At 41.2% G+C, this 26,697-nt stretch overlaps 2 protein-coding genes across 2 annotated transcripts; both read left to right on the forward strand.

Moving 5' to 3' along the window:
* The first annotated feature begins 17 nt into the window (after positions 1-17).
* Positions 18-4,477, forward strand: LOC107102985 (lysosomal protective protein-like). The gene is made up of 13 exons (XM_015402475.1): positions 18-178; positions 252-363; positions 444-494; positions 575-661; positions 730-885; positions 968-1,144; positions 1,719-1,810; positions 1,887-1,965; positions 2,041-2,189; positions 2,264-2,339; positions 2,535-2,624; positions 3,984-4,085; positions 4,164-4,477. The coding sequence occupies exons 1-13, from the start codon at positions 18-20 to the stop codon at positions 4,245-4,247; spliced, it is 1,416 nt and encodes a 471-aa protein (XP_015257961.1). The 3' UTR covers positions 4,248-4,477.
* Positions 4,478-4,638: 161 nt separating this feature from the next.
* LOC107102978 (ral GTPase-activating protein subunit beta-like) lies at positions 4,639-26,697 on the forward strand. The gene is made up of 33 exons (XM_015402468.1): positions 4,639-5,238; positions 8,926-9,104; positions 9,283-9,485; positions 9,669-9,835; positions 9,918-10,092; positions 10,205-10,336; positions 10,428-10,573; positions 10,893-10,943; positions 12,732-12,776; positions 12,876-12,923; positions 13,012-13,151; positions 14,811-14,982; positions 15,069-15,198; positions 15,270-15,428; positions 16,337-16,451; positions 16,522-16,654; positions 16,724-16,794; positions 17,139-17,193; positions 17,279-17,409; positions 17,523-17,705; positions 17,963-18,111; positions 18,267-18,424; positions 20,247-20,347; positions 20,570-20,731; positions 22,335-22,520; positions 22,604-22,762; positions 22,875-22,992; positions 23,068-23,187; positions 23,284-23,354; positions 23,444-23,546; positions 23,833-23,887; positions 23,995-24,131; positions 25,887-26,697. Exons 2-33 carry the CDS (start codon positions 8,958-8,960, stop codon positions 26,054-26,056), a joined length of 4,092 nt encoding a protein of 1,363 aa, XP_015257954.1. The 5' UTR covers positions 4,639-5,238; positions 8,926-8,957; the 3' UTR covers positions 26,057-26,697.

Consider the following 26,697-nt stretch of genomic DNA (forward strand, 5'->3'; position numbering starts at 1 on the left):
GCTTGTTTCTCCTGCAGATGCCGGCGTTCCTGTGGTTCTTCCTGACCTTCCTGCTTGGAGCTGGTGCTGCTCCGGCTGAAGATGAAATTACCTTCCTTCCTGGTCTCCAGAAGCAGCCGAGCTTCAAGCAGTATTCTGGCTATCTGAACCTGCCTGATGGGAAACACCTTCACTACTGGTCAGTGCTGATGCTCAGCTCCCGCACCTCACCTGGCTGATGCTGCCTTACCTAAACCTGCTCTGACTCTCAGGTTTGTGGAGTCCCAGAACAAACCATCGTCCGACCCAGTGGTCCTGTGGCTGAACGGCGGTCCTGGCTGTAGCTCCTTGGATGGACTGCTCACTGAACATGGACCGTTCCTGGTAGGTAACGCCAGATCCCGACTGCCTCACCTGTAGAACTCATTTGGTGTGCACTGTCTGACATCCGCCCTCCTCTTCAGATCCAGGATGACGGAGTGACGCTGCAGTACAACCCCTACTCTTGGAATAAGGTAGGTCATGTGACTGTGGGATGTAGTTATTTTAACAGAGTCCTGAAAACTGATTTTTTTTTTTCATTGCTCACCTGCAGATTGCCAACATGTTGTACCTGGAGTCTCCAGTTGGTGTCGGTTTCTCGTATTCTGACGATAAGAAATACGCAACCAACGACAGTGAGGTCAGTGACTCATCTCCAAGGCTGGTTGTGGTTGGTTGTCAGGTGTGTCAGATGTTCTGCGTCTGCAGGTGTCCATGAACAACTACCTGGCTCTGAAGGAGTTCTTCCGGCTGTTTCCAGAGTTCAACAACAGGGAACTCTTCCTGACTGGAGAAAGTTACGGAGGGATCTACATCCCCACGCTCGCTGAGAGGGTGATGGAGGACTCCAGCCTGAACCTGCAGGTTCTCCTCACCTCCTGACCAGTTCTGCTGCTGGTGAAATCCCCCCCACCTGTGTGTGATGCATTGTGCTCTTGTGCTGCAGGGTATTGCCGTTGGAAACGGGTTGGCAAGCTACGAGCTTAACGATAACTCCCTGGTGTACTTTGCCTACTATCACGGCCTGCTGGGCAGCAAGCTGTGGGCGGACCTTCAGATGTTCTGCTGCAGCAGCGGGAAATGTGACTTCTATAACAGCAAGAACCCCAACTGCACCGAAAGCGTGAGTCTGAACTTCTGCTTTTTCTCATAGTAGCTTTGCCTCGTCTGTTCCTGTTTGGCTGTGACACCACCCTGGAGAGAAATATCAGCTGTGCTGCTGCCATCAACACTTTTGTTTATAGATATTGGAGCTTGGCCTGTTTTTCAGTGTAGTCCTGTTTCTGACTGTGGCTGGATGTGCTCTCTTCATCCTCTGACATGGGAGCTGGCTCAGAGCTCGTCTGTCTGGCTGTGTGTTTCCTGGAAGGGGCTGCCTTCTTTCTCCTTGAACCCCAGTCGGCCTCAGCAGATGGCCGCTCACACTGAGCCTGGTTCTGCTGGAGGTTTCTTCCTGCTTAAAGGGAGTTTTTCCTCTCCACTGTCGCTACAAGCAAGCTTGGTGTGAGGGATTGCCTTTGAGTCGATGCAATCAACTGGTTTTTCCTTAGAACTTTGAATCAATTTGACTGTATGACCTGGTGAACTGTGAGGTGCCTTGAGATGATATGTGTTGTGAATTGCCGCTATATAAATAAAGTGAATTAAACCAAGCTGACCCGGATGTTTGACAAAGGTGTCATCTCTCTGTCTCTTAGCTGGCAGATGTCACAGAAATCGTCTACAGTTCAGGACTCAACATTTACAACCTGTACGCTCCCTGTGCTGGTGGAGTCCCTCATAGAATCAGGTAAGCTGCTTTAATTCACCCAGGTGTATTCTGGATGTTCAGCCCGGTGAACCTTAGATGGCTTCTGGGTTTTCAGTGTGGAAAGCGGACAGCTGGTGATCCGAGATCTGGGGAACAACTTCATCAACCATCAGTGGACTCGGCAATGGAACCAGGTTTGCATAAACTCACCTGCTCTCTGTTGGAGGCCAACTCACCTGCTCACCGCTCCTCTTCCTCTCTGATTGCAGAAGTTACTTGGTCTGGCATCTCTGCACCTCTCCGTCCGTCTGGACCCACCATGCACCAACTCCACCCCTTCCAGCCTCTACCTGAACAACCAATATGTGCGGAAAGCTCTGCACATCAGCCCAGATGCACTGGATTGGGCTGTCTGCAGGTAATGATCTCGCCTGTCTCTTAGGGACATGTCCCCCCCGTCATTTTTCTGACCCGTTTTGTCTGGTGTTGCAGTTCCGAAGTAAACTTGAATTATGGGCGGCTCTACATGGATGTTAAGAAGCAGTACCTGAAACTTCTTTCAGCTCTGGTCAGTGAACGCACCGCAGCACCTGTAACTTCCTGTTTTTTATCAAAACATTATTGAGAATCATTTAGCTGTTGCAGTTTCTACCCACTGGATCACCTCGAACCTCCTGTGTTAACAGGAAGTCAAATTTCTGTAGGAAGTTTTGTCTGCAATGTGCTCAGTTGTCATGTCCGATATGTGTTGTGCTTCTTGCAGAAGTACCGGATCCTGGTATACAACGGAGATGTGGACATGGCCTGTAACTTCATGGGTGATGAGTGGTTTGTGGAGTCTCTGCAGCAGCAGGTAACGGTCATCATTTAACTCTGGGACTGGAAGTATAAATCAAAAAAAAGCTGAGAAGCAAATCTTGACAGATCAGCTTGCACTAATCCACCTTTATTTTTTTATATACTAAAATGATATGCCTATACCAAAATAACCTAATTCTAATTTATTATGATGAAATAAGGCTATATACTACAGCCGTCTGTTCTGATGGTGTTTTGATGATCCTTTTTGAGCCTAAATAAAACCTCAGCACTGGGTGTGATGAGTTGAATTAACCAGACATGGCGCCATCTACTGGCAGTGCTGCTGAACTACCAGAAGGCAGGTGGTGGCCATTAGTGCAGCTGCTAAATAAATAACGACTGTACCAATGCCGACAGCTTGAAGGACGGGGCTTAAATGTGCTGCTAATACCTGTAGCACAGCTAGCAAGGATGTGAATTTGTGTGTCTATCAACTTCGCTGCGACATCAGAATGCTTCCTGAGCTTAAGCGTTCTCCAGTAGCTCAAAGGCTGGTCTTTTTTTTTTTTTTTTTTTTTTTTTTTTTTTTTTTTATGAAAGCCGTTTTTTTACACTCATTGCTTTGGCTTGTTGACCAGTTCTTTGCATGTGCGGTAACCTAATCCTGGTCACATGATGTTTTTTTTGTAAATATCCACAGAGAGGCTATTGACTAACAAATTGAGCCAAAAAAAAGCTTAAAAGACAAAAAAACTACGCCAGCAGCAGGCTGTAATTCTTCAGTAAAAATATGTAACAAGCCTGAGTTACAGGTGAATACATTTAGTCAAATAACAGTTATATGTAACTTTGAAACCACTTTTATTTGAATCTGTACAGTGAAGATAAAACACATCTGGCCTCATAACGTAACACCTATTGACATGATAGAAACAAAAAATGTACAACAAGATGCATATTTCTTATCTAAGAGACTCTTTACTTCTCACAGGTAATAATAATAATTATCTTTAAGATCAGCAGTTTAGTTCCTCACTAGTCGGCTATATAGATCCCTCAGCTGTGGACAATCCCTTGTCTCCAAGTGTAATAAGTGTGCATTCTTGCTGCTATTGGGGCCCACATGTGAAAGAACTTGGTTTGGAGAGTAGAAAACCTTTTTCACTTTAAATATATAACATATCTCACTAAAATATAGAGGTATGTTGGTTGGTCAAACTCGTTTGTTAGGAGCAGATTTTTAGCAGGCTCTGCGTGATAAATGGATTTTTTTCTGAATTGTTTTAAAGATTCTATGTCTTTCTTTAGTGCCTGATGGCGCCGTTGTCATGGTTATTTGATAACCTGGTGTGAAACCTCTGGGTGTTTATAGTAGATTAGTCTTTAAGGTTGGTTACCCTGTGTGTTTCAGGTGGAGGTCCAGAGGCGTCCATGGATCTATGAAGGTCAAGATGGTCGTCAGATTGGAGGCTTCGTCAAAGAATTTAGCAACCTGGCCTTCCTCACTGTAAAGGTAAATCATCATCGTGGATGCTGAGATATTTCTTTTTAACTTTTTTTGCATTAGTGATTGGTTTGTTTGGTTCTGCAGGGTTCTGGTCACATGGTTCCATCGGATAAACCTGTTGCTGCCTTCGCCATGTTCACGAGGTTCATCAAGAAGCAGCCGTACTGACCGGAGCACCGTTTGCACTTTCTCAGCTGACAAACTCTCAGGATGTTGTCTTTGTTTTTTTTTTTAAATGTTTTTTCTTTTTACATGACTGCCAGCCAATCAGAATGGCTCTCTGTAAAGTGTCTATAGAAAATTAACTAATCAAGCAGCTCCTGTGTTAGCTCCACCCATATCACCATGGAAACGAGCACTGCCTGTTGATTTAATGAGTGTTGAATGCAGGTTCAAAAGAAAACTAAATAAACCTTTTTGTTTTTTTTTATCTAGAACCTTGGTTGTGTTTTTATTTCCATACAGCAGGCTGCAGAGGCCAAGTCATCTGTCAGTGTGCTGACACTCCTGTTGTTCTGCTGTTAGAACCACAGGAAATCTCAGTACCTTTCCCCACAGCTTACAGGGTTATTCATAAACCCAGAGAAGGCAGACTGCTGGGTTATACCACTGGAGATGTGGTTAAATTACCCTGAATCCAGGATTTTTCCTGCTGGAAACTTAATAAACAGCAGCTGGTGGTTAACCTCCTTCTAGCTACCAAACATTACAGCAGATGGTTCAGGCGCTTCTGTCTGAAGCATCCCTCTCATTCACCTGAACAGCTGTCTGTGAGCCTGGGTTAAATTTGCCTGCAAACACCTGCTGCTTTTCCGAACTGGTACTGAAGTTTGGGTTCTACCTCAGGAGAAGGCGGAGCAGCTAGTTGGAACAACCTGCTGCCAGGATCTGACCTGGATAAACAGGAAGGTTTGCAGTAATTGCAAACTGCAGGTGTATGGGGGTCTGTTTCTCTCAGCCGGGGGTATCTGTTCAGAGGGACCAACCAGCAGATAAAGACCTTTGTTGACTGTAAACATGTTGCTGTTCACCTGCAGCCTGTCAGTCAGTGCTTAGGGAACAACACAGTACACAGGAAGGAGCTTTAACCTTCACAGGTAGATTCTACAGACTGACCCAGTCTGATTTTTAAGGACAGCACAGCGACTCACCTGTGCAGGTAAGATTTGTTCTGCAGCCTCTTAAACTTCCTTCAGATCACCTTTAGATCAATGTTCTTGTTTGGGATGCAGTATTGGGTCTAAAGCGCTGATCTTGAACCAGAGAAATATACATAAGGTTCTTTTGGTTCCACCTCATGCAGATGGGTCTGTTTAGAGCTGACTTCCTGCATCTACAATACTCTGAATGCTACCATAGTATTGGGATCTCTGGCTAGAGGCAGGATAAGCAAAGGTGTGAAGTGGGTCCATGCAGGCACACTGAGATGTTTAGGTCTTTTTTTTTATAGTCCCACCTGCCTTCAACGTATGCCAGTAAATATGCTATTATTTCATGATATTATCAAACATCATTACAGCACATATGAAGCATTTAGTCATAAAGGTATCATTTTAAGTCGCACTCTTTCTCTTTGTCTGCCCAGCTTGCTCGGTTTACCAGACACCTACTGCCCTGTTGGTACTAGAATGTGTTTTTACAGTGAGAAAAGTTGAATTGACATGTTAGAAACGCTGCTGCTTAGAAAAGAAAAGGGGGAAAATTTGCCCCAGTTATATTGAATGCAAAGAACATCTTTCTTACAACAGATTTTTAAAACATATCAATCAAAACTAGGTTTTGAGGGTAATTTATACTTTTTCATAAAAATTTTTAAAATATACTTTTAGAGTTTGCTATTTTTTTTTTTTTCTAATTTAGTTTTACAAATGTAATTTTTTCAAAACTGAATTTTTTTCCAATTATTTATTTTTTGGAGGGGAGACTGAGTTTTACGAATTGCGTCCTTTTCGAATCCTATTACTCAAATTTAACCCTCTACCCTTCTGGGCTGAGTGTGTGTGAGAGAGAGAGAGAGAGAGAGAGAGAGAGAGAGAGAGTGGGGGGGCATAAACAATCCTGTTGCTAATGTCTACACAGCAGATTTGGTTATTGGTTTACAAACAAAAAACAGAAGTTCAGAGGGGGGAAATCTGTAAAAATGATTGAAAATAATTAAATTTAATTAAATTATATAAAATCGGAAAATATAGCAAACTAAAAATATTGATTGAAATTTTGAACTGCATTTTATCAAAATTTCTGTATTTGTATAATTTTTTTTTATAATATTGGAACAAATTTCTCTCCATACTGAATGAAAAAAACATAATTAGATGTGTGAAAGTAAATACATATTTTGTCTCTAGTTCAATAAACTGGAGTAGAAAGTGAAGAGACGATAATACTACATACAGCGAGCTGATTATTTGCTACATCTAGTTAACTTTGGAGGATATCAGAGAAAACATCTCTAATTATATAAATCTCAGCAATATTTATCATCACTGACTACAACCTTGGGGAGTTTGAATTTCCTTTCCAGGCCAGTTAAATTTGCATAATGAGTTCTTTGATAATTAGTAATATGAGTATAATATTGGATGAGGTTAAAAAATAAAACATAAAACAGCTCAAACTTGAAATGTCTGCAAAATATCAGCACTTCACATCCTTCTGAGCTTTTAAACCCCAAAAAGACGCTTCAGCCTATGCTATATCAGAGCATTATCATATTAAACATCTAAATCTACATCTAGTATTAAAATAAGGCATCAATCTAATATTGAAATTGTCAATTGAAATGCTTACATTGTAGTATTGATATGTATATTAAGTTAGTTTACCTCAGTTTGCTCCTGCTTTTTGGGTTACAGTCTGCCCTGTATTGGCCCGGCATGGCTTATTATTAGTAATACTTATTCTTTATTTTCATTTATTTATTTTTTTTTTTTTTTCCACAAAAAAACATAAAAACAGAGTAATATTTTACTAAAAAAGAAAATGTGATGGACAACTGCCGAAAAACCCTCAAGGGGCTTAATGAGTGGCAGTCTCCATAAAAACAAAAATATTTCACCATTTCAGACATCTATGATATGATAATGTGTAAAAAAACAACAACAAACAAACAAAAACAAAAAAACAACAGCATTTCTTTGTATAAAACAATTTAAAATATCATTTAGACCACAAATCCATATGGAAAGTTCAGACAACTTAGTAGCAGCAATTTTACTCTCCGTTTAAATTGTTCTTTAGAAAGATCTGTCAGTGATGTGGGAAGACTGTTCCATATCCTTGATCCTCTGTATAATACTACTACTAATACTTATATTTATCATCTCTCTCAGACATGCTTTTTAAATATTCAAGATCTCATCTTCAAAACCCGGGTCACTCCAGTGATGTTCTGTCAGCCAGTCCTATACCCTCTACCTCAGCTGCCTAGTGGCACTTTAACAACCAGGACTTTTGTTTGACACCCAAGTGTGAAATAAAGAGAAGTTAGACTCATATTAGCCTTTTATTTTATTTTTTTTATATTTTACTGCATCTTCCATGGATCTGTATTTTCCCATGTGTTGTACAACAATGCTGCATGTTGAATTATATGCTGAGGTTTACATATAATACTTAGTTGGGGGTTTGGGGAATTTTGCCACTCCATAATTTTACGTAGGGCGCAGAAATAGCTAGGGCCAGATCTGGGTTCTTCAGTACTCTGAATACCACAGTTAATACAGTTTGTTGGCATCTCTCAGTAACTGAGGGGTTAATGAGGATGTGCAGTCTGCATAATCATCTGTCATCCATGGTGCAGACACGGCTCACCTGCAGTTTTCCCCTATCAAGCAAGTCTGTGGGTTGCAGTGGTGAGTTCACCTGTTTCAGGTGTTATTAATACAGAACTATGAGGCTTTTTGATGCCTCACAGACTGATGGATTCTCTTGTTAGACTCTGTTAATCCAGGAAGCAAGAACTTTGACCAGAATAGGAACCAACCAAATATACTGCCTACAGAACCCCCACCCACAAAGTACAAAAAGCTCAGAAACTTCAGGTCCACATTGTTTCTTCTGCTCCACTAATGTTGAACAAACTTCTAAAGGACTAAAAGTGCTGAAACTTTAGACTTTATTTGGTCAAATCAAGGTAGAAAGTCTGTTTTGTTCAGAGTGGCCTTCGACTAATCGACTCAAACTCAAACATCTTAAGTTTATGTTTGTAGCCGAGCTTTCTCCTGTGTGACTGTTCCACTGCGCTGGATTTTCCACTGCTTTTTCTTTGATTTGTATTGTTACTACAGTGTTTTATGCAAATAAGTTTGCGTGGCCTTGGAAATATGTCTTCAGTTTCACACAAAAGTCACAGGATGTGATGTTTGACTTAAAATCATTCATTTACTCTTAGTAAAGGATTCATTGTGTCTCTCAGTAAATCTTTCATTGTGACAGAATCCTGGAGGGTTAGCTGGGCTGCTGCTGTCAACAGATAAACTTAGAGTGGGAACTTTTTTATTTTTAGTGTTTAGTCCTGTTTCTATCTTAGATATAGCTACTGGATCAGCTTTTACTGTGCTCACTGCCTGGCTCTGCTGAAGGGTTTCTTCCTGTTAAAAGAATGTTTTTCTCTCTAAACTGTGACTGTTTGTGTTCTCATTGGGAGAGATTATTGTAGAGTCAACGACAAAATGCAAGCAAATGTTTACTGTCATGTTTATCGAGGAAGAGCGAGTCTTGCTAAGTCAAAGACTAAATTCAATCGGCATAAATCTGTGTGGATGATTTGATTGTATTGTCTCTGAGAATGCATTAGGAGTCAAGTAAATTTAATTTAATGATCTGACCTTCCTCTTATTCACAGGTCTGTTCCAGGTGAGCTGTGATTGGCTGGCAATGGACAAATCTCTGAAGGGTCATGTGAGCGTGCTCACCTGCTTCCCGTCTTCTGTGGGCAGAGATGTTGCTGTTGCTGTGGTGAAGCCCCTGGCTGCAGGCCTTGGAAACCCCGGCACCCGCAGCCTTCTGCGTACTGACCGACAGGTAAACTCTTATGTGTACCTGAACGGTGGGAGGGGCTTAGCGGGTCTGCATCTGAGCTCAAACCTGGCTGGTCTCACCTGAGAACCCGAATCATCAGACTATCGCTGGTCGGTGATCAATCAGGACTGATCTTTATCTGTCAGGTGGTTTGGAGATGTCTCTTCTTGTTTATCTTCAGGTGAAATGGACCATGGAGGTCCTGTGTTATGGTCTCACTCTGCCACTGGACAGAGACATTGTCAGACTCTGTGTTGATGTTTACACTGATTGGATGATGGCGCTAGTATCCCAGCGAAGCTCCACCCCTCCACCGATTAGCAGAGACCCCAACCTGTACGTCCAGAAGATCCTTCGACATCTCCATGTGCTCTTCCTGCCCAGGTACCCACATCCCATCTTAAACCAGACCTGAATCTAGACTGCACTGTAGACCCAAAGCCAAATCCAGAATTAATTCATGAGCTCAGTCCTTTGTTCCAGTTCTGTGTCCTGAAGGTCATCCTGAATCCAGACCTGAAGGCTAAGACCTAAATCCAAACAAAACCCCTTTTTTTCTTGTCTTAGGTCAGACCAGGTTGGTCCGGTCTACCTGTCGTTGTGTAAGCAGGTGCTTTGTTCTGTTCAGTCTCTGGCTAGAGTGAGTTCACTGATGAGCAAAGAGACCTGGGAGACTCTTTTACACTTTCTGCTGCGCATCAACCACGCCATGCTGGCTCCGCCTACTTCTGCAGGTGAGACGAAGTACCAGCTAGCTGTATCAGATTGTTGGTTATTACGTCTGTCCGTCATGCTGTCCGTCTCTCCTGCGTACAGGAAGCGTGTCGGATCAGTCCATGGCGGTTCTCCTGGAGGTGTGGCTGCTGGCATGTTCTCGGTGTTTCCCATCCCGCTCTTTGTGGACAGCATGCAGACAGATGGTTAGCAGCTGCAGACACCAGCCTGCAGTGGTGGAGCAGTGGAGTAGAGCTGTTGCAGCTCTGACCTCCAGGTTCATTTCCATCCTCAGGGTCTAACTGGTTATGTTATTAAGGAGACGTTGCTGGTTTATTGTTGGTTCTGTATCTGAATCATTAACTGGTTCTGTACCATTCTGTCCTCAGGCTCCTTCCTCAGATATATGGACCCTCCTTTCCTCTCTTCCATGTTCCAGAGGAAGATGCAGCTCTGGTTCCTACAGACATGGAGGATAAGCATCTCTCTCATACCTGGTTTCAGTTCCTGCACATGTTCAGGTAACTGGTTCCAGTTCTTGCACATAATCTGGTAACAGTTTCATGTTTCTAACTCCTTCTGTAACACTGATAAATCTCATGTTTCTTGCAGTAATCCTGTGGACCTCATTTCCCCTTCAGCCACTTCCTCTACGTCCTCCTCCCAGGATGAGGCGTCTGAGAAGGGAGACCATCAACTACCAGGAATCTTCTTTAGAGCCATGAGACTAGTCGCTGAACTAGTCAACGCCTTCCTCGGTAAGCTACCACCAAAGGTTGAAGTGCCTTCTTTCTCCTTCAAACAAGAGAGGCAGATGTTCAGTTATTCCTTTGAGGAATTTGACTTCATTTACGAACTTTAATGCCAAACATCTTCACGGGTCTAGTCAGTTAGTCTGTTTGTTCTTATTCTGTACACACATCAGTGTAAGATTTTTATTGCCTTAGATGATTTTCAAACCACATCTTACATTGTTCTAAAGAGCAGATTCACATAGACCCATCCTCCAAGATGAAGAGGATGATCTAAGAGTTGGAGGTAGGGTGATCTGGGAATGATTTTCACTTGTTTCTGCAGGTGTGACCATTAGGAGCTCAGAGGAAGTGGATCATCTGCTGTCAAACAGAGGTAGACTCATATTAACTTAACGATTCTGTAGAAATAAAAGCGTACAAATTCAAGAGCTGCATCCTTCGAATAAACAGGACTGCGTATGCCTGGTCTTTCAGAACCATGAATGATTGGACTGTCTTGCCTTTATAAACTGTTTCTGCACTTACCTCAGCATAAAGGCGGCTGCCTAACAGCAGTGACAACATGGACAGAGTTGTGAAGCTGTAAAAATAAAGCACATACCCTTTTTTGTTTTTTATTGATTGTTAAATGAACTCCAGTTGTAAAACTGTAATCACTGGCATGTGTTCAGATAATATTTTATTTCCTCATATACTATTTTTGATTTAATAATAAAACTATGCAAGTAAAATTATAAATAATCATTTTATACTCAGGAAAGGTTTTTGGAAAAAACAGGGATGCACTTAGGAGGCCACTAAGTATTTCTGTGAGGGATTATGTTGCATGGTTTCTCATTTCTCTCAATATCTCTGCAAATAGATGCACTACACCCACCACTGTCTAAAACCTTCCTGACAAGCTGATCTCTCATCAGAACTTTATTAGTGATCCAAATCTGAATCTGCATAATGGTGCTGATCCAACATTTTTGCTGAAAGCAATAGTTGTCGTTAGGTAGTGATGTAACGTAGTACATTTACATGATTACTGTTCTTAGGTACTCGTTTTGAGTATCATTACTTTACTTGAGTCATTTTTTGAGGGGGTAATTATAACTTTAACTCCACTACATTTCAAAGTCAAATATTGTACTTTGCACCCCACTAAATTTCTAGGAAGTTGCTGGTTATTTGTTCCTTTTAGCTAAGTTTATCTTTGTAATCCTCTGCTGCTGTTTTTCTTTTTGAAATGCAATTCAACATGGCAGATAGCAGCCCTTAGGACTGAATGTTGACATCATTGTTTAAAGATTTGCATGACATTCCACGAATGTGAGAAACTCAGAGCAGGTATTATTTGTAATTTATACATTTTTTAAGGCGTTAGTTGTTCCCATGTGGCCAAGTTGTTCAGTAGGATGAATTCCCAAAGCAGTTACAGTTTCTTTGTGGTAATAGATTCAACCATAAACCTCTATTCCATAGTGATAGTGTGAGTAGAATCAAGACACTCCTGTTTTCTTTTTGGTTTATTTTTAAATAAGAAATAATGTCTATGCTGAAGTTGCTGTGAAGATTCTCAGTTATCCAGGTAATAGTCATTTCAAGTTCTACTGAAGTTCTTCACAAGTTCTCCACAATTTCTTGTGGTCTGAAATATACTGATATTAGACCATTTATTTTGTATTTTTCTGAAAATTTCGGTACTTTTCAATGCATGTTCTTTGCAAGCAACAACATGCCATAGAGGGTTAAGTATTATCAAAAGTGAGTGCTTCAAAACTTTAACTTGAGTAGATGTTTGACCGAGTAACCTTTTCTTGTAGTTAGGATTAGACTATGAGTATCAGTACTTTTTTCTCAAGTAGCTAAAAGGGAGTGAAGGGCCAGAGGCTCATTGCTGCTGCAAGAGAACATCTGTGTCTGTCCTCACAGAGCACAGCAGTCTGCGGCCAGATCGGAGTTAATGGTAGAAAATTGTGGTAGTTCTTTAATCCTGGAGCATGAGGGGCATGACTAGGGAAGATGATCTCAGGTTTTTTACATTTTTAAGAAAATTCTGGGGCAATGTAGAGAGAATATTATTCTGTTGGTCTTTAGTCTGATAAAAAACATTTATCTTAAAAGAGCAACACTGTTTTAGATGTACTGATGTGATTGCTTCTGTTTTCTTCTGCAGGACTCACTCCAAGAAGTAATTTCAGAGACAGACTACCTTCAATTGGTAAACATGACCTCATCAGTCAGAACTTGATCTGGTCTCTATGGGTTCTGCAGATCTGCTTTGGTTTAACCTTTTAGTACAAATTTTTGTTCCTTCCAGGTCTCTCTGTAAGCAGAAGTCCATTCAGAGACCGCCTCCCTCCGTATGGTAAACTTTGCCAGCTTTTGGGTTTGGATCATAGGAGTCAGTCTGCTGTGTTCAGAACTTCATGATCCATAATCTTTGTCCTCTTCAGGCTTCTCTCGGCCTCGTTCTGGAAGCGCCCCACCCATTCCAATCAACTTTGTTAGTGCACCGGAAGCCCCGCCCTCTAAAGGTTTCTCACCACCGCGCAAACGACCATCGAGGGCAGAACATGTCTCCAAATCTTCCCTGGTACCGCAGACTTTTCTAAGCTTATTTATACTGTTTACCTGTCCAGGTAGATGATGTTAGTGGTTCAGGTAAAGATCTCTATTGATCCAGTGTTTGTGTCACACAGATGCACCTGTTCTGGTAAATGGCCTTAGTAGGTCCAGTTGGTTGTTTTAAATGGATTAACTTCATGCTGAAACTTATCAAGTGGGAATGCATAAGCATTTTATTTAACCAATGTACATTACACCAGGTACCAGTACAGAACTGCATTCATTGCATTCAAAGAAAGTGCATAAAGCATATCTTAATACAGAGGAAGACCAAATATAAACAGAGAGGGAACAATAATAATAGTAAAAATAAAATAATAATAATAATAATAATAAAAGGGGCAGCATTATATTATACATAGATTCAAGAACAGGGCGTTAAACCAGCAGATTAAATTTACTCACAAAAGATAGAAAATTACCAGCACTTTTTTTTCTTACAAATTCTATAGATTTAACACAAGATTTTGTCACATTTTTCCAATGGGATATAAGTGGTTTACATTTTAAGTAACGGCATTTGTGTAAATAAAATTTAACTAATAAAATGAAAAATATTAACACCAAAATGATGTTCAATTTTTGCAAGCATACCAAATAAAGCTACTCTTAGGGTAAAATCAGGTAACTGAATTCCTTTAGATTGGATCCACATCAGAAAATCAAGCCAAAAGCTTTGGACTACAGTACAATCAAAGAAAAGGTGTTCCAGACTTTCACTTTCAACCTCACAGAAACAAGTTTTCAATGTCAAAATAACATTTTTTGCTTAGAAATTCGTTAGTAGGATAAAATATTTTTAATTGAATTTCCTTCATTTTTGGAGGTACCGGGTATGATAGGAATTTAGTTCTGATCATCTTTTTTGCTTCTACACAGAAATCTTTGAGAATATATTCTCTCTATATATGGTTGGAAGATAAACAATATGTCAAATAACACCTCAAAAATGTATTGTTACATCAAAGGCTGAAAAAAATTACATTGTCTATAAAATATTGTTTGAGCTTTGGAGAAATATCAGAAAATGTTATATCTTGTCTAACCATAGCCTGAAGAGGTAAAGGGAATTGTTTTTAAGATCTGATTGTATTTACTCACATTACACTGAATTTGATACTTTTTACAAAACTCCTGATGAAGTAATAGGCTACCTCTATTGTCCATGAAATACGGAAGAGGATTAGGGCCACTGAAAAAAAAAAAAAAGTTAACTGATTTTTAAATTTGATCTCAGTTTAATATGGGGAAAAAAGTCAGAATTCTGACTTTTTTCTCAGAATTCTGAGTATCTGTTCACTTCCAGGTGAACAGATTCTTTTGGACTTTTTCTTCTGGTTAATCATCTTTAAAGGTTTTGCTTTTAAGATGAGTGCATTTCTGCCATTATTCTGCCAAATCATACTACCCTTGAAAATCGTCAGATGATTCTACTGTTTTCTGCTGTTTGAAGTTTCTGATTACTTCCTATCACATTTTCATATGTTCTTTAGCTATTTTCTGCTTCTTTTTGCTTCATTTTTTTTAGCTATTTTTTCTTTTTTCATAACGCATAAAAAAGCATTCCCACTTTGCTGTTTCTCTGAAACAGCTTTTTCTAGTTAACCTTAATTTTCTATCTTCTCAGACATGTACACTCCCCCACCAGAGGAAGGCTTCCTCTCTTCTCCCCCCTCCCTGTCCACCTCTGTGCTGCCCCCCTAGACCCTCAGCCCACCCCCTCAGGTGTAACGTGGACTCCCTCCTGCACCTGTTTGGCTCCTGGCTGTTTGATGCTGCTTTGATGACCCAGCTGTCCGGTTAGTACAATCTGTCCTTTAGAACATGTTCCTACTGTGATGTATCATGGCAGCAGCAGTACACCTGTGACAGCTTTGGTCAGCAGGTAAACAGACCGATGTCACCGTGATGTCAGAGCAATGGGCAGCAGGGAGGGCAGAGGCCTCCGGGACGCTCTGCAGAATTTTCTCCTGCAAGAAGACAGCAGAAAACATTGATCTCACCTTTTTATCAAGGTAACTGTCTTGTCTGTCAGTTCATGTAACTGGATCCCTGTATTACTGCTGCTCTTGGTCTCCTCTGTCAGGTTCTACCTGGTTCTGACGCAGAGCCTTCAGGAGGCGTGTCCTTCTGTTCTGGTCTCTGTCCTGCTAAACTCCACCAGTCTGTTTTGCTGCAACCTGAATGGGGTCAACCTGCTGCTTCCGTCCTTCCTGTCCACCCTGGAGGCGGTGCTGCTTGACAGGTACCAACATCTCAGTTATAGAACCGGATATGGGCAGGACCTTTTTTCCCCTGCCATTATTCCCTTTTAGCACATCTAATTGTGATTCAACTGATGAAAAACCTCAGTCGAAATCTTCGGAAGCGTTGAGGCTGTTTATCTGTACGTGGAGTCTCCCTCTCTGCCACCGCTTTGACCTAGGTAGGAACCTCATGGAGCTGCCCGCCATGGAAAGGTGGCCCAGGAAGGTGACAGAGGATTTATGGAACTCCGCTTTGACGTATAAACGATTTATAAGGAGATGTTTGGGAACCTGACCAATATGATGGAAGTGTTCAGTGAGGTCCTTATAAAAGATTGATATATCTTCCAGATATACATACATAAAGTTGTTTAGAAAGCCGTGGAAAATGTCATTTATTAGAGCCTGGAAAACTGATGGCGTGTTGCATCAGGCCAAACAGCATTACCAAATACTCAAAGTGTCTAATGGAGGTCTAGAAAGCTGTCATTCACTCATCTTTCAGGCAAATGCAGACTAGATGGTAACCCAGTCAGCATTGTTTACCGTACCACTGTGTGCCTGATGAAGGGGAGAGCCACTACCCATAAGCAGACTGGCTTATCTAATTCAAGGACAAAGCCTGCTTGTTCTATGGAACAGGAATATCAAATATTCAACCTAGAAAACTAATTTCACCCTGGTAAAGAGGTCTGTGGTTTTTCCTCTCACCTGGAGGCGGGGCTTAAAGCAACTGCTTCAGTTGTTAGTTGGCCCAGCAAGGCAAACCTTTCTAGGCGGAGCAGATAGAGATGGAGCAGAGTTGAAATTGTCAAGGAGAAAAGAGGAATAAGAAAGTTGGAGCAGAAGCTCCGCCCCACCCATCTATCCTTTAGCTAACTTTCTGTAACTGCTTGCTGTACTACAGAGATCTGGTTCGTTTCAAGGGTCTTATCAGTCCCGTGGATTTGAGACGCTCCTCTATTCTCATCCTGCTCTCTCTGATTCCCCTCCCTTTGCAGCTTGGATCTGTCCAATTACAGGTAACTACTCTTCCTGCGGTTAGTAACCATGGCAACTTGCATCACATCAACATCCCCTATGTTTCTGCAGGACTCTTCACTCATGATGGTTACCTCTGAAGCGAAAGCAAGTAACTTCCTATCTTATAAGCCCCGCCTCCTAAGCCTACTGATTGGGGCTTTGCAGACAGAGACAGACACGTGGAACATCCAGCTCCTTCTTGGTTAGTTTCTGCTTCCTGCTTTACCTCACAGCTTTGCTTATTTGTGGTTTAATTACTTTTCATCTTCAGCCGCCGCGTTGAATGCTGTCCATGACTTGGCTGCAGCAGAGGCTCCTCCCACCTCATCTGAATCTGCTCTGGTAACAGTTAATGAGACTGTTAAAATCAACACATTCACATGTATTTTATTTTCTATCAGCTTCACATTTTAGTTCATGTTTTCCTTACATCTTAATCCAAACACAAAGAATCAGATTTGTTTGACATAATGTCTGAGAAACCGTAGAGGGAGGGAGAAACCCTGGTTCTTTGACTTGATCTGGTTTGATTTTGTTTACATGATCAAAGACTTTGGGCTGAAGTTGGCCTTGGGATCCAGAATTGTGTTTTACCAAGTAATCATCAAATAAAACTCTCTTTTTTTTCAGGAAATTCAAAGTGTTGACCTGGTCATCATGATAACCTTCATCTGTTTTCTTTTCAGGAAGCTGATGCCCAGTATCGCCTTATCAGTGGAACCAATAGGACCAGGCCAATAAGTAAAGATATTTAATTATTTCCATTACAGTTTTAGCACATGTTATGCTATTGGTAATACTATGTGTGTACTACTATGTGTACTAGCTGTCAAATCAGAAGCAGCAGTCCTTTGGGTCCATGTTGTACGCCTACTGACTCAGCGTCTGACGTCTCAGTGGAGAAATGATTCAGCAGTTTGTCTGTCTGTACTGGAAATAATGGGAGGTCTGGCCAAGGTGGACCAACACACACAAACACAAACCTACTTCTGTCCCGTTTTATTTGGGCAAATTCCCATAAATTGGTTTTGACCCGGATCAGTATTGAGCTCTGTTTTGCGGTCCTGCAGGTGGAGGTCCAGGTGGAGGACTCAGAGAGGCGCCGTGCCATCAGTTCCGTCTGCACCTACATTGTGTTTCAGTGTAGTCGTCCTCCTCCGCTTCACTCCAGAGAGCTTCACTCCATCATCGTCGCTGCTTTCTGGTGTCTGAACATCTGGCTAAACCAGCACCCTTTTCTGTTGCATCAGCAGGTAAAGAACATTCAGGCACCAGAGGTTCTGCTTCTTATGCATCTGCATGTAACTGACCTGAAGGTACAGCAGGTTCTACACCACTTAAGAAAATTTTCCAAGACAACATCAAGCCTTGCTCCACCAGTAATTTACTGAACTAAGGTCCCCCGAAGTTCTGAATCAGTGTAGCGGTAACCGGTATAGGACTGTTCTGGAGGTCCCCGAGCATTGTTCTGTTCTTTAGGTAACTGTTTTTTCCAATATGCTGTCATCAGGAGTGTCTGTTGGAGGTTCTGGAAATAGTTGAGTTGGGAATCTCAGGCAACAAGTCCAGACAGGACCAGAAAGTGGCATGGAAGGAGGATAAAGAGCTGAACCCGGCCTCTCTGAGGGTAAAAGAGGCAGCTGAGGCAACTTTAAGCTGGTGGGTGAACCAAACGTTCTGGTGTCTAGCTATTCTGGAACATGACTTGATCCAGGTCTCCTCAGTCTCTGGAGATTCCTTTAAACGTCATGTTTTCATTAAGGAATAGTTCAGGTTCTGCTTATTGGCTCAAACCTAAACTGGATCTGTTTCAGCATCATGCAGGTTTCAGGAGCATGCACGTGTCTCGATGGGTCTCTTAGAGAGGACACTCTGACACTGAGTGAAAGCACCCTGAAGAAGTCCAAATATTTTGTCCTGGAAGGTTCCGTAATCCTGTCCACATTGGAGCCAAAACCAGGACCAGATCAAGGTAAACATAGAACTATAGACGGCTCTCCAACAAAACATGTAGAACATCTAAAGACCTTTTAGAGATGGGTTTCTTACTAGTGGTTTCTGTTCTGATTACACTATGGACTCTCTTTATTGGTCCAATGTTTCATTTACACTAAACACAAGTAAATTACATACATATACTCATACAACCAGTGGTGAAAAAAGTAAACACATTTGTTACTTAAATAAAAGTATAGATACTGCAGTTTAAAAAAAGCTCTGGTAAAAATTGTAAGTATCAACTCGACCTCTTTACTCAAGTAAAAGTGAAAAAGTATGTGATCCAAAAACTAGTTAAAGTATAAAAGTATATAGTAACCTTTAAAATAAAAACAGCCAGATGCCACTGCATGAATTTAAAACAAAAATTTTCCACTATTCTGAAAAATTCTTTGAGATAGGGCCAAGGATGAGGGAGGTCTTGTTGGTCTCCGTCTCCCGATACGCTCTCGCCTGTGTCCGACCTTTCAACATCTTTTTCTGAATCCAACATTATAGCATGGTATTGAAAATTCCCGTTTACAGTTTGAAGAACACCTGCTAGCTTCCTTTAGCTAACCAATGAGTGTTTGTATTGTATGACTCATCCAATTCCACCAGTTTTCACTAGATGTAGATGGAGCCAATGATCTGCATTGAATGGGGCACATGAAGTGAAATAAATATTCATAAACATAAAACCAAAGCCAAGAGTAATGAGTAAAGTTTATTTTAAAAATGTAAGGAATAGAAAGTACAGATACTTGTGTGAAAATGTAAAGAGTAGAAGTCAGAAGTAGAAGCAAAAATAAGAAATGGAGAAAAGTAAAGATACATAAAAAGTGTACTTAAATACAGTAACAAAGTATTTGTACTTCATTACTTGACACATTTGTATACAACAACCCAAAAGAAAAAAACAAAAGACATAAGTCCAACCTCTCAAAAACTGAGAATAGGCATTTCATTATTTACATGAAATAAAACATCTCCACTTTCCCAAATAGATTGAACTCATTCAAGTCTGACACCATCCTATAATAGACAAACTCTGTCCTAAGACATGCAACCAACAGGCCTCTGAACATCAGTTCAACATCTACAGATCCTGCCTCCTTTATTTTATTTTATTTATCCTGGTGAGCCAAATGCTCATATTTGCCAGACCAAACAAACAATTAACTAGACAAATATTCCTCCGTAGTGCTGATAAATATTTAGGACCAAAAATAAACATTTCATTGTTAAAACTGTGTCCTAAACCAGCCACTCACTGTTTTAACAAAGGGAAGAGAGGAGCCAGTCTGGGATATCCGATCCAGAGATGCTGTAGCGTTTCCAAGCCTCACAAAAGGCACACTGACTCCCTGATCTGTGATCAATACGAGCCACATATCTGTTCGTGGCCACGGCCCCGAGCACAACCCTCCACTTGGAGATCCACATTGCGTTTCTCTATGGGAGGTTTGTACAGGGATCTCCAGCTGTCCCTGGGAGATGAACTTGGTGCCAACACATCAAACCACCTCGCCTCTCTGACCCCGACCAACATCTCTCTGTTCAGGACCTTCACAGACACAGCGTACAAACTCTTTTCTGTTGTCCTTCAAAACACCTGAGTTGGGGAACCTCTCTGACCCCGGACAACATCGCTCTGTTCAGGACCTTCACAGACACAGCATACAAACTTTTTTTTTGATACTTCAGAGAACTTCCTCAGCTCAGGTGTTCTGAATGATAACAGAAGTCCATCCTCCTGCTCCTCCACTGCAGCACAAATGGACAACTCAGGAAATCCAGTTCTGTTTTGATTACAGATGCAAGTCCGTCCCTGCTGGTTGTCTTTAGAGGACCATCAGGACATCACAGCTGGTCTCTACAGCTCCACCTGCTGCCCAGAGATGAACGATCCACACAGGTGATCATATGATATCAGGCATTTCACCGAATTAACTGGGAACTGCTGCAGTATTTTTTAATAGTGTTTACAGTGACCTACTCAGCCGGCATATGGTGCTGTATCTTCAGATCCCATATGTCTGCCAAGCAGTTGGTCTGGTTCAGCTTTGGAGTCTGGTTTTGGGATGTTGATGAAAAACCTCAACAGTAAAATAGGGTTTTTGTTTCATTCCTTGATTAGACACAGAGAACTCCGATCCCAGAACAACGAACTGAAACTGCAGAGGATGTTGAAAAGCAATTTTCCATAAACCATCAGTTGGCTCCTGAAATCATGGAGAGAATTGCTTCAGTGAGAGCAGATGAGAGCATCCCTGCACTGACCAACTCTGAAACCTCTGAGGTAAGATCTGTCAGACAGCAATCAGACTCAGGTTTCTATGAGGATAAGTATACATTTTAGGCATTAATGTTTGTTAGAGATCAATGAAAGTTTAATCTACAGTTAATTGAATTCAAATCAATTTATTTATATTGCTCCATGTTATAGCACACATAATATCAAAGCACTCTACCGAGTAGTTTAATTAGTTATCCAAAGAGATTGTATGAAAACTTTTAATCTCTGGAAACCCAGGTGACTGACAGACTGAAACCAGAACCAGGCTCAGTCTGAAAAAAGCAGATTGTAGCCCCAAGCTCTGGTTCCTTTACCTCCCTTTCCATGGGCAGGAAAGGAGCCCTGGACTGCTTTACTAGTTTCAGTGCATGGATGATCCCAGAGCCTATGTTGTCTGGGAATTAAATCCCCCTGGTAGGGTCTCCCAAGGCAAACAGGCTCTAAATGACAGATCGGACAAAGAGTAGTTCAAAAAAAGCTCTTATGAATACCATAAAATCAAGACACGTGGTTAGAGCAGTGTGCTTGTGCTCTGAGAAGGTTGCAGGTAGCCGGTTTGATCCCCACAGCCTGCACCCGGGGTCTCTGAGCAAGACCCTTAACCTATAATTGCTCTGCACAGTGGCAGCCCAATGGTCCCCAAGGGAATGGGTTGAGATGCAGAAGCGAATTTCTCCATTGTGAGATCAATGATTTTCAATTATATAATTATTTACCATGATAGACCGGTGCTAAGCAGTCAAAGGTGGAGACCTTTTTGACCGGATCCATGGAAGTTAAAACTGACCCTGGAAGCTCCTGATGCTAAAGAAACTATGATATGAAGCATCCAGGCTCTTTTTCCTAACATCTACCTAAATGCCAGCACTCATCATGGCAAATCCGATTAACTTCCACCCCTTACAGATTTCTGCATTCAGGTTGAGCCTAATTAACTAGTGAAAGAGAAAAAAAAAGTAGCTAGTGTTTTGGTGGAGAACACAAAGTCAGCAGCAGGGGTCCAAATGATGACTCCCTTCAGGATGGTATCACAGCTAAACAATACCAGCCCAAATGTCGCTACTGTGAAGAGAAAAAAACCCACTAAACAAAAAGTAAAATTAAAAGTTAAAGTAACATAAAAGACAAAATTGGACAGTAGTGGAATAATGTAGCAGAGTAAGGAAAAGTGGTCTTTATTTCCTCCTGCACCCTAAGACCATAGCAGCATAAATACAGAGATAACTCAGAATAACCCTGAGCCAGTCTTACTGTAAGCTCTATCAAACATTTATGTTTTAAGCCTCCTCCTTTAAGTCATAAACTAAAACTTGGTTTTAGTCCAGGTTGGCCTCACAGGAGAAGAGCCTAACAACTAAAAAGATCTGCCACCCATTCTACTTGTAAGACCTCAAGGAACCACCAGCAAATCTTTTGAAATTCTAGAAACTTGTTTGATTTGGGATTTAAATGACTTGTCCTGATTAAACATAAGATCAAAGTACTTTATTACTGAAGTGACTGAGTAAGCAGCTTCTTTTCAAAGAAGATTAATTCTCTCTTGACTGAATTTAAAAGCAGAAAACCTAGTTTCCAGGTTTTTGTCTTTGAAACATCTCTACTTTAGGTGCAGCAGCAGTTGGAGAATCTACGAGCAACCTTGAAAACTCAGCAGCTTATTGAATCTCTGCCTCAGCTGAGCACCCATTCAGTCACTACGGTACCTTGCAGACCACCACCTCCAATTAACTGCTTCCAGCTGACAAGACTCTTCTTATCCCATCTGGGATTGCTGACTCCCGAGAGTGTGAAGGTACTACTGACTTCAGAGACTTTTTTTTCCCCCCATCAGACTTGCCTGTTCATTCCTCACCTGTCTCTCTGGCCTCTTTGTAGGACCCAGGTATCAACAGCGTCCAGCCAGCTCTCTTGTCTTTGGACTCATCACTTCCAGGTTTCTCAGAGAACCTGAGACATTTGGATCAGCTTCCATCCAGAAACACTGATTGTGCATTTGTCTTCTACATGAGAGCCGGACAGAGGAAACCCAGAGAGGTATTCCTTTACTTCTCTTAACTGTCCAAACTCCATACATCTGTTGTGGCGCCTCTTGTCTTGTGTGTCTCCAATGTTTTTCAGTCTGCCTGTACTTTCCATCTTCCTGCAGATCTTAGAGAATGTTGAGAAGCAGGCAAGTGTCAGCAGTCATTTCCTGGACTTCTTGTCTTCTCTTGGTTGGCCGGAAGAGGTGGGACAGATGCGGGTGGCCAGGGCCAGTCATTCAGGTGAGCTCTTTGTATAATGAAAGTGCAGGTGTCTGGGTTCTGTGATTACCAGACCAGTCTGTGCCTGTTTTCCAGAATTCTCGGCTGTTTTGGGTGACAGTGGAGGCGCAGTGTTTGATGGAAGGAGGTTTGTCCTAAAGTTTGGAGACGCTTTGTCACAGATTACCTTCATCGTTCCTTCATTACACACCTACAGTCAGTGTCTGATACTACTCTTACCAATAAGGTTCAAGATGATCATCAGCATGAAAGTTTACCTGTCATCGGTTTAAAATCTTTTTTTTTAAGCAGCTGACTGGCTGAAGCGTTCTGAGGAGGTGGGGCAAGCTAGTGTTTCATCATCGAATCAGAGACGAGCTGAGGTGAGGCCAGACACCACTGACCCCTCTGTACTCTAAATCTCTCAAAATCTGTCTCTATTTGTTGCTCACCTGATTTTTTTTTTTTTTAGACCCGTCCATTAGAAGACATCAGATGCTGTCATGGTGTCTCATCATTTTTCAGCTCTGATTCAAAGCTGATGATTGTTTGGGTTGAACGCTTCGAGGACATTGGTAACAAAACAAGAATGCACCACTTGCTCACGCGCAGAAAAAGCATTTTTTAAGGCACTAAATAATTTGGGTGTAGAAAATTTTAGACATTAGCACTTTCAATGCAATCAGCATCAGAATCTAGAAGTCACCCACCTTTTTCAATAACCACAAACGCTTCACTTATTGGTCTGAAAAACACAAAGCCCCCGCCCACTTCTTCTCCATAAAGCTAATAGCTCTGTCCATATTTATTTAGTTTTTTCTGAACTAACTGGTCAGTCTCCTTTTGAACCTTGTTTTCCAGAGAAGTTTCCTCTGACTGATCTGCTGTTAGAGACGAAAGCGCAGACGGAGGCAAGGTAAACCTCCAACGCTCTGTTACAAGATAAGTTGACATGGATCAGAAGTCAGCTTCATCCTCCAGTGCTGGATCAAATCGACAGACTTTTGTCCATCTTTCTCGTAGTGTCGCTAACATCCAGCTGATCTTCATCCATCCTCTGAAAACGGGACTCTACAGGATATCTTTTCATGGAAACACCAACAAGCTGGGACTGGTCGTCCCGTTGGTAAATGGGATGGTAACCAGCAGAAAATCTCTGGGTAAGAAACTCTCTCCGAGAAAAATTGATTGGGACGTTTCCATATTTAAAAACAGTTGTTAAAACAGCAAAGATGTTAAAGACTGTGATTTTATGGGTCTCAAAGTTTCTGTAGAGCTACAGGTTCTGTCAGGGTTTGAAAACATTCTGTAGGCAGTGAACACTGACCCTCGTCTGACAGTGTAACCCTCAGCTCTACCTCCCAGGATGGACTCTGAGAGATCTAGAATAGTTTTGCCCCTTTTCCACTAGGACCAACTCTAAGTGCTTTAGTATGGTGATGTTACTCGCTAGTAGGTTTTTCTATTTGTAACGGTTCCAGCAGCTTTGAAAAGTGTGAAAAATGTGTCGTCAATGATTGGAGAGGCAGCGTCACTAGTCAGTGTATTGAATAAGTAGTTTTTTAGTGGTTAGATAGTTTTACGATGGGATAATTAATGTCTAAGGGCTGATTTATACTCAGAAACCAGGTCGTCTGCGTTTTTGTGTCGCAATGAATGCCTCAGACACTCTGCTGCACCTCTCCAAAATTGTAGGTGGCCGCAGACAGTGCTGCAGACAGGAGGCCTCTGATTGGTCAAATGTACATCCACTTTCCTATCCACTCACTACCCATCACTTCCTTAAGTCTTTCTCACCAAAGGTCGGTGCTCGGGGGTTGTGGCTTTAGCCAGAAGATTGTTATTATTTTCTTTGCGATCATAAACAGTATTAGAATAATTTTCTTTTTTTCTGTTTAACAATGTATTTGGTGAAATGCTCAGCAGGAATGTTAGTAAATCTATGTTCAATTTTTCTTTGCAAATAGTTTCAATCTTTTTCCTTACATCATTCCAATATCCTTTAATTTTGGGAAAATCCCAGAATATATGTTTGTAGTCTCTTTTCTGGCCACAGCCCCTCCAACACTTTAACATTTTACTGTATTTTGATGAGATACTTGGTACAATAAAGAATTGCATTATTGATTTCCAGTCAAACTCTTGCCATGAAACACTACTCAACATTGTATGTCCTACTATGAAGGATTCCTCCCACCTTTCTTTTGATATAATTATATTTCCTTCTTTCTCCCATTTCTGTTTTATATCCTCATTATCATCTACTTCTATCTGCAGGGCTTTATACAATTTTGAAATGACCTTTTTAGCAGTGTTGAAGTTTGTCATTAGGATCTCTTCTAAACAATTTGGTTTCTTCAGGATATATTCCCACTCCCTATCTAGTTTAATGTAGTTAATATAAGCCAATGAGCTGTGGGATGATGTGAGGTCTAATCAAACTTGCATATAACCGCACATTCGTGTTTTGCAATGTTTGAGCGAAATATAACCTCTCAAAAAGGTTTTATTTTACTTTTCTGAGTATGAAGAGACTGGTAGAGTCTCTTTCAGTGAGGCAATGTCTGTAAATATAGTGTAAATATGTTGTAAAAGTGAGACTTACTCAGCTTAGTACTTTATAGCGTGGCTAAGGTGGGTTTCCCACTCAAAATCCCAGCTCAGGCCTTTGAGGATGCAGCACATATTCTGCTAGGGCATGAGAAAGAAGAGGGTTGAATGTTCATGCCTTTAACATTCTCTAGAGACAAAGGGATCATTAAGGTTGTATGGAAATTAAAAAATCTATCAAATTTTAACCCTCAATATTATTAGGAATGTTTAAGATGTTTTTGGGGGGTACTTTGAAACAGTAGATTTTTCAGCTGATCTACCTGTCTGATCCCTGTTGTTTCTTACCATTCTGTCCTCCTCAGGGTTCCTGGTCACAGAGATGGTCTCTAACTGCTCACATCGTCGCCGCTTGGAGAGCGACTCTGCCTCTCTGCCTCACATTAGAAGGAAACACCTGATCAATGAGATCATCCTTTGCTATAAGAGTCACTGCTCTGAACCGGCCTTCTACTCCACCCTTTTTCATCTTTGATTTGTTGCCGTAGTAACCAGATGTATAATTTACAGGAAACTGGATCAGAATGAGAAGCTCCAAACCAACCACTCTGAGAGCAGAGAGTTAAAAGGAAAATAGAAAAAACTAATCTTAATCTCAAATGATAAACTGACTCTATATCCTAGAACCAACCAGAACTTCTTCTTTAGGTATTATTTATACCTTTGATGAACCAGAGAGGCTTCTGGTTAGAGCTCCTATTTCTCCAGGTGGGATGAAGGTGATTGATCCAGAAGTCAGAGCAATAAAACCTTTTTATTTCACTCATGCTGTAACCAGTGAAAAAAGTCCAGCATTAAGTTCTGATTTATCAACTGACTGTTTGTTTGATGATGAACGTTGTTTAATAAGTATATTACTGACTTTGACAAATGAAAAAAGCATGGTGCCAGTTTATAATAGGACATACTAACTTTTCCTAAACACTCTGTTCATTTCATTCTGCTAATTTCTTCTGTTTTATTCAGAAGATCAGATGTTCCTTGAATTTTTGGAGTCCTTCTGGACTTCAGTTTGGTGTTTAGTCTTTCCATTCAGTACAAAGACATGTTATCATCTCCTGTTGTTCTATAAATGATTTTGATGCTTATATAATTTTTGACTCTTCTTGTTCCTGA

Source organism: Cyprinodon variegatus, unplaced genomic scaffold (genome assembly GCF_000732505.1).
Source record: "Cyprinodon variegatus isolate N-32 unplaced genomic scaffold, C_variegatus-1.0 Scaffold1351, whole genome shotgun sequence".
NCBI lineage: Eukaryota > Metazoa > Chordata > Actinopteri > Cyprinodontiformes > Cyprinodontidae > Cyprinodon > Cyprinodon variegatus.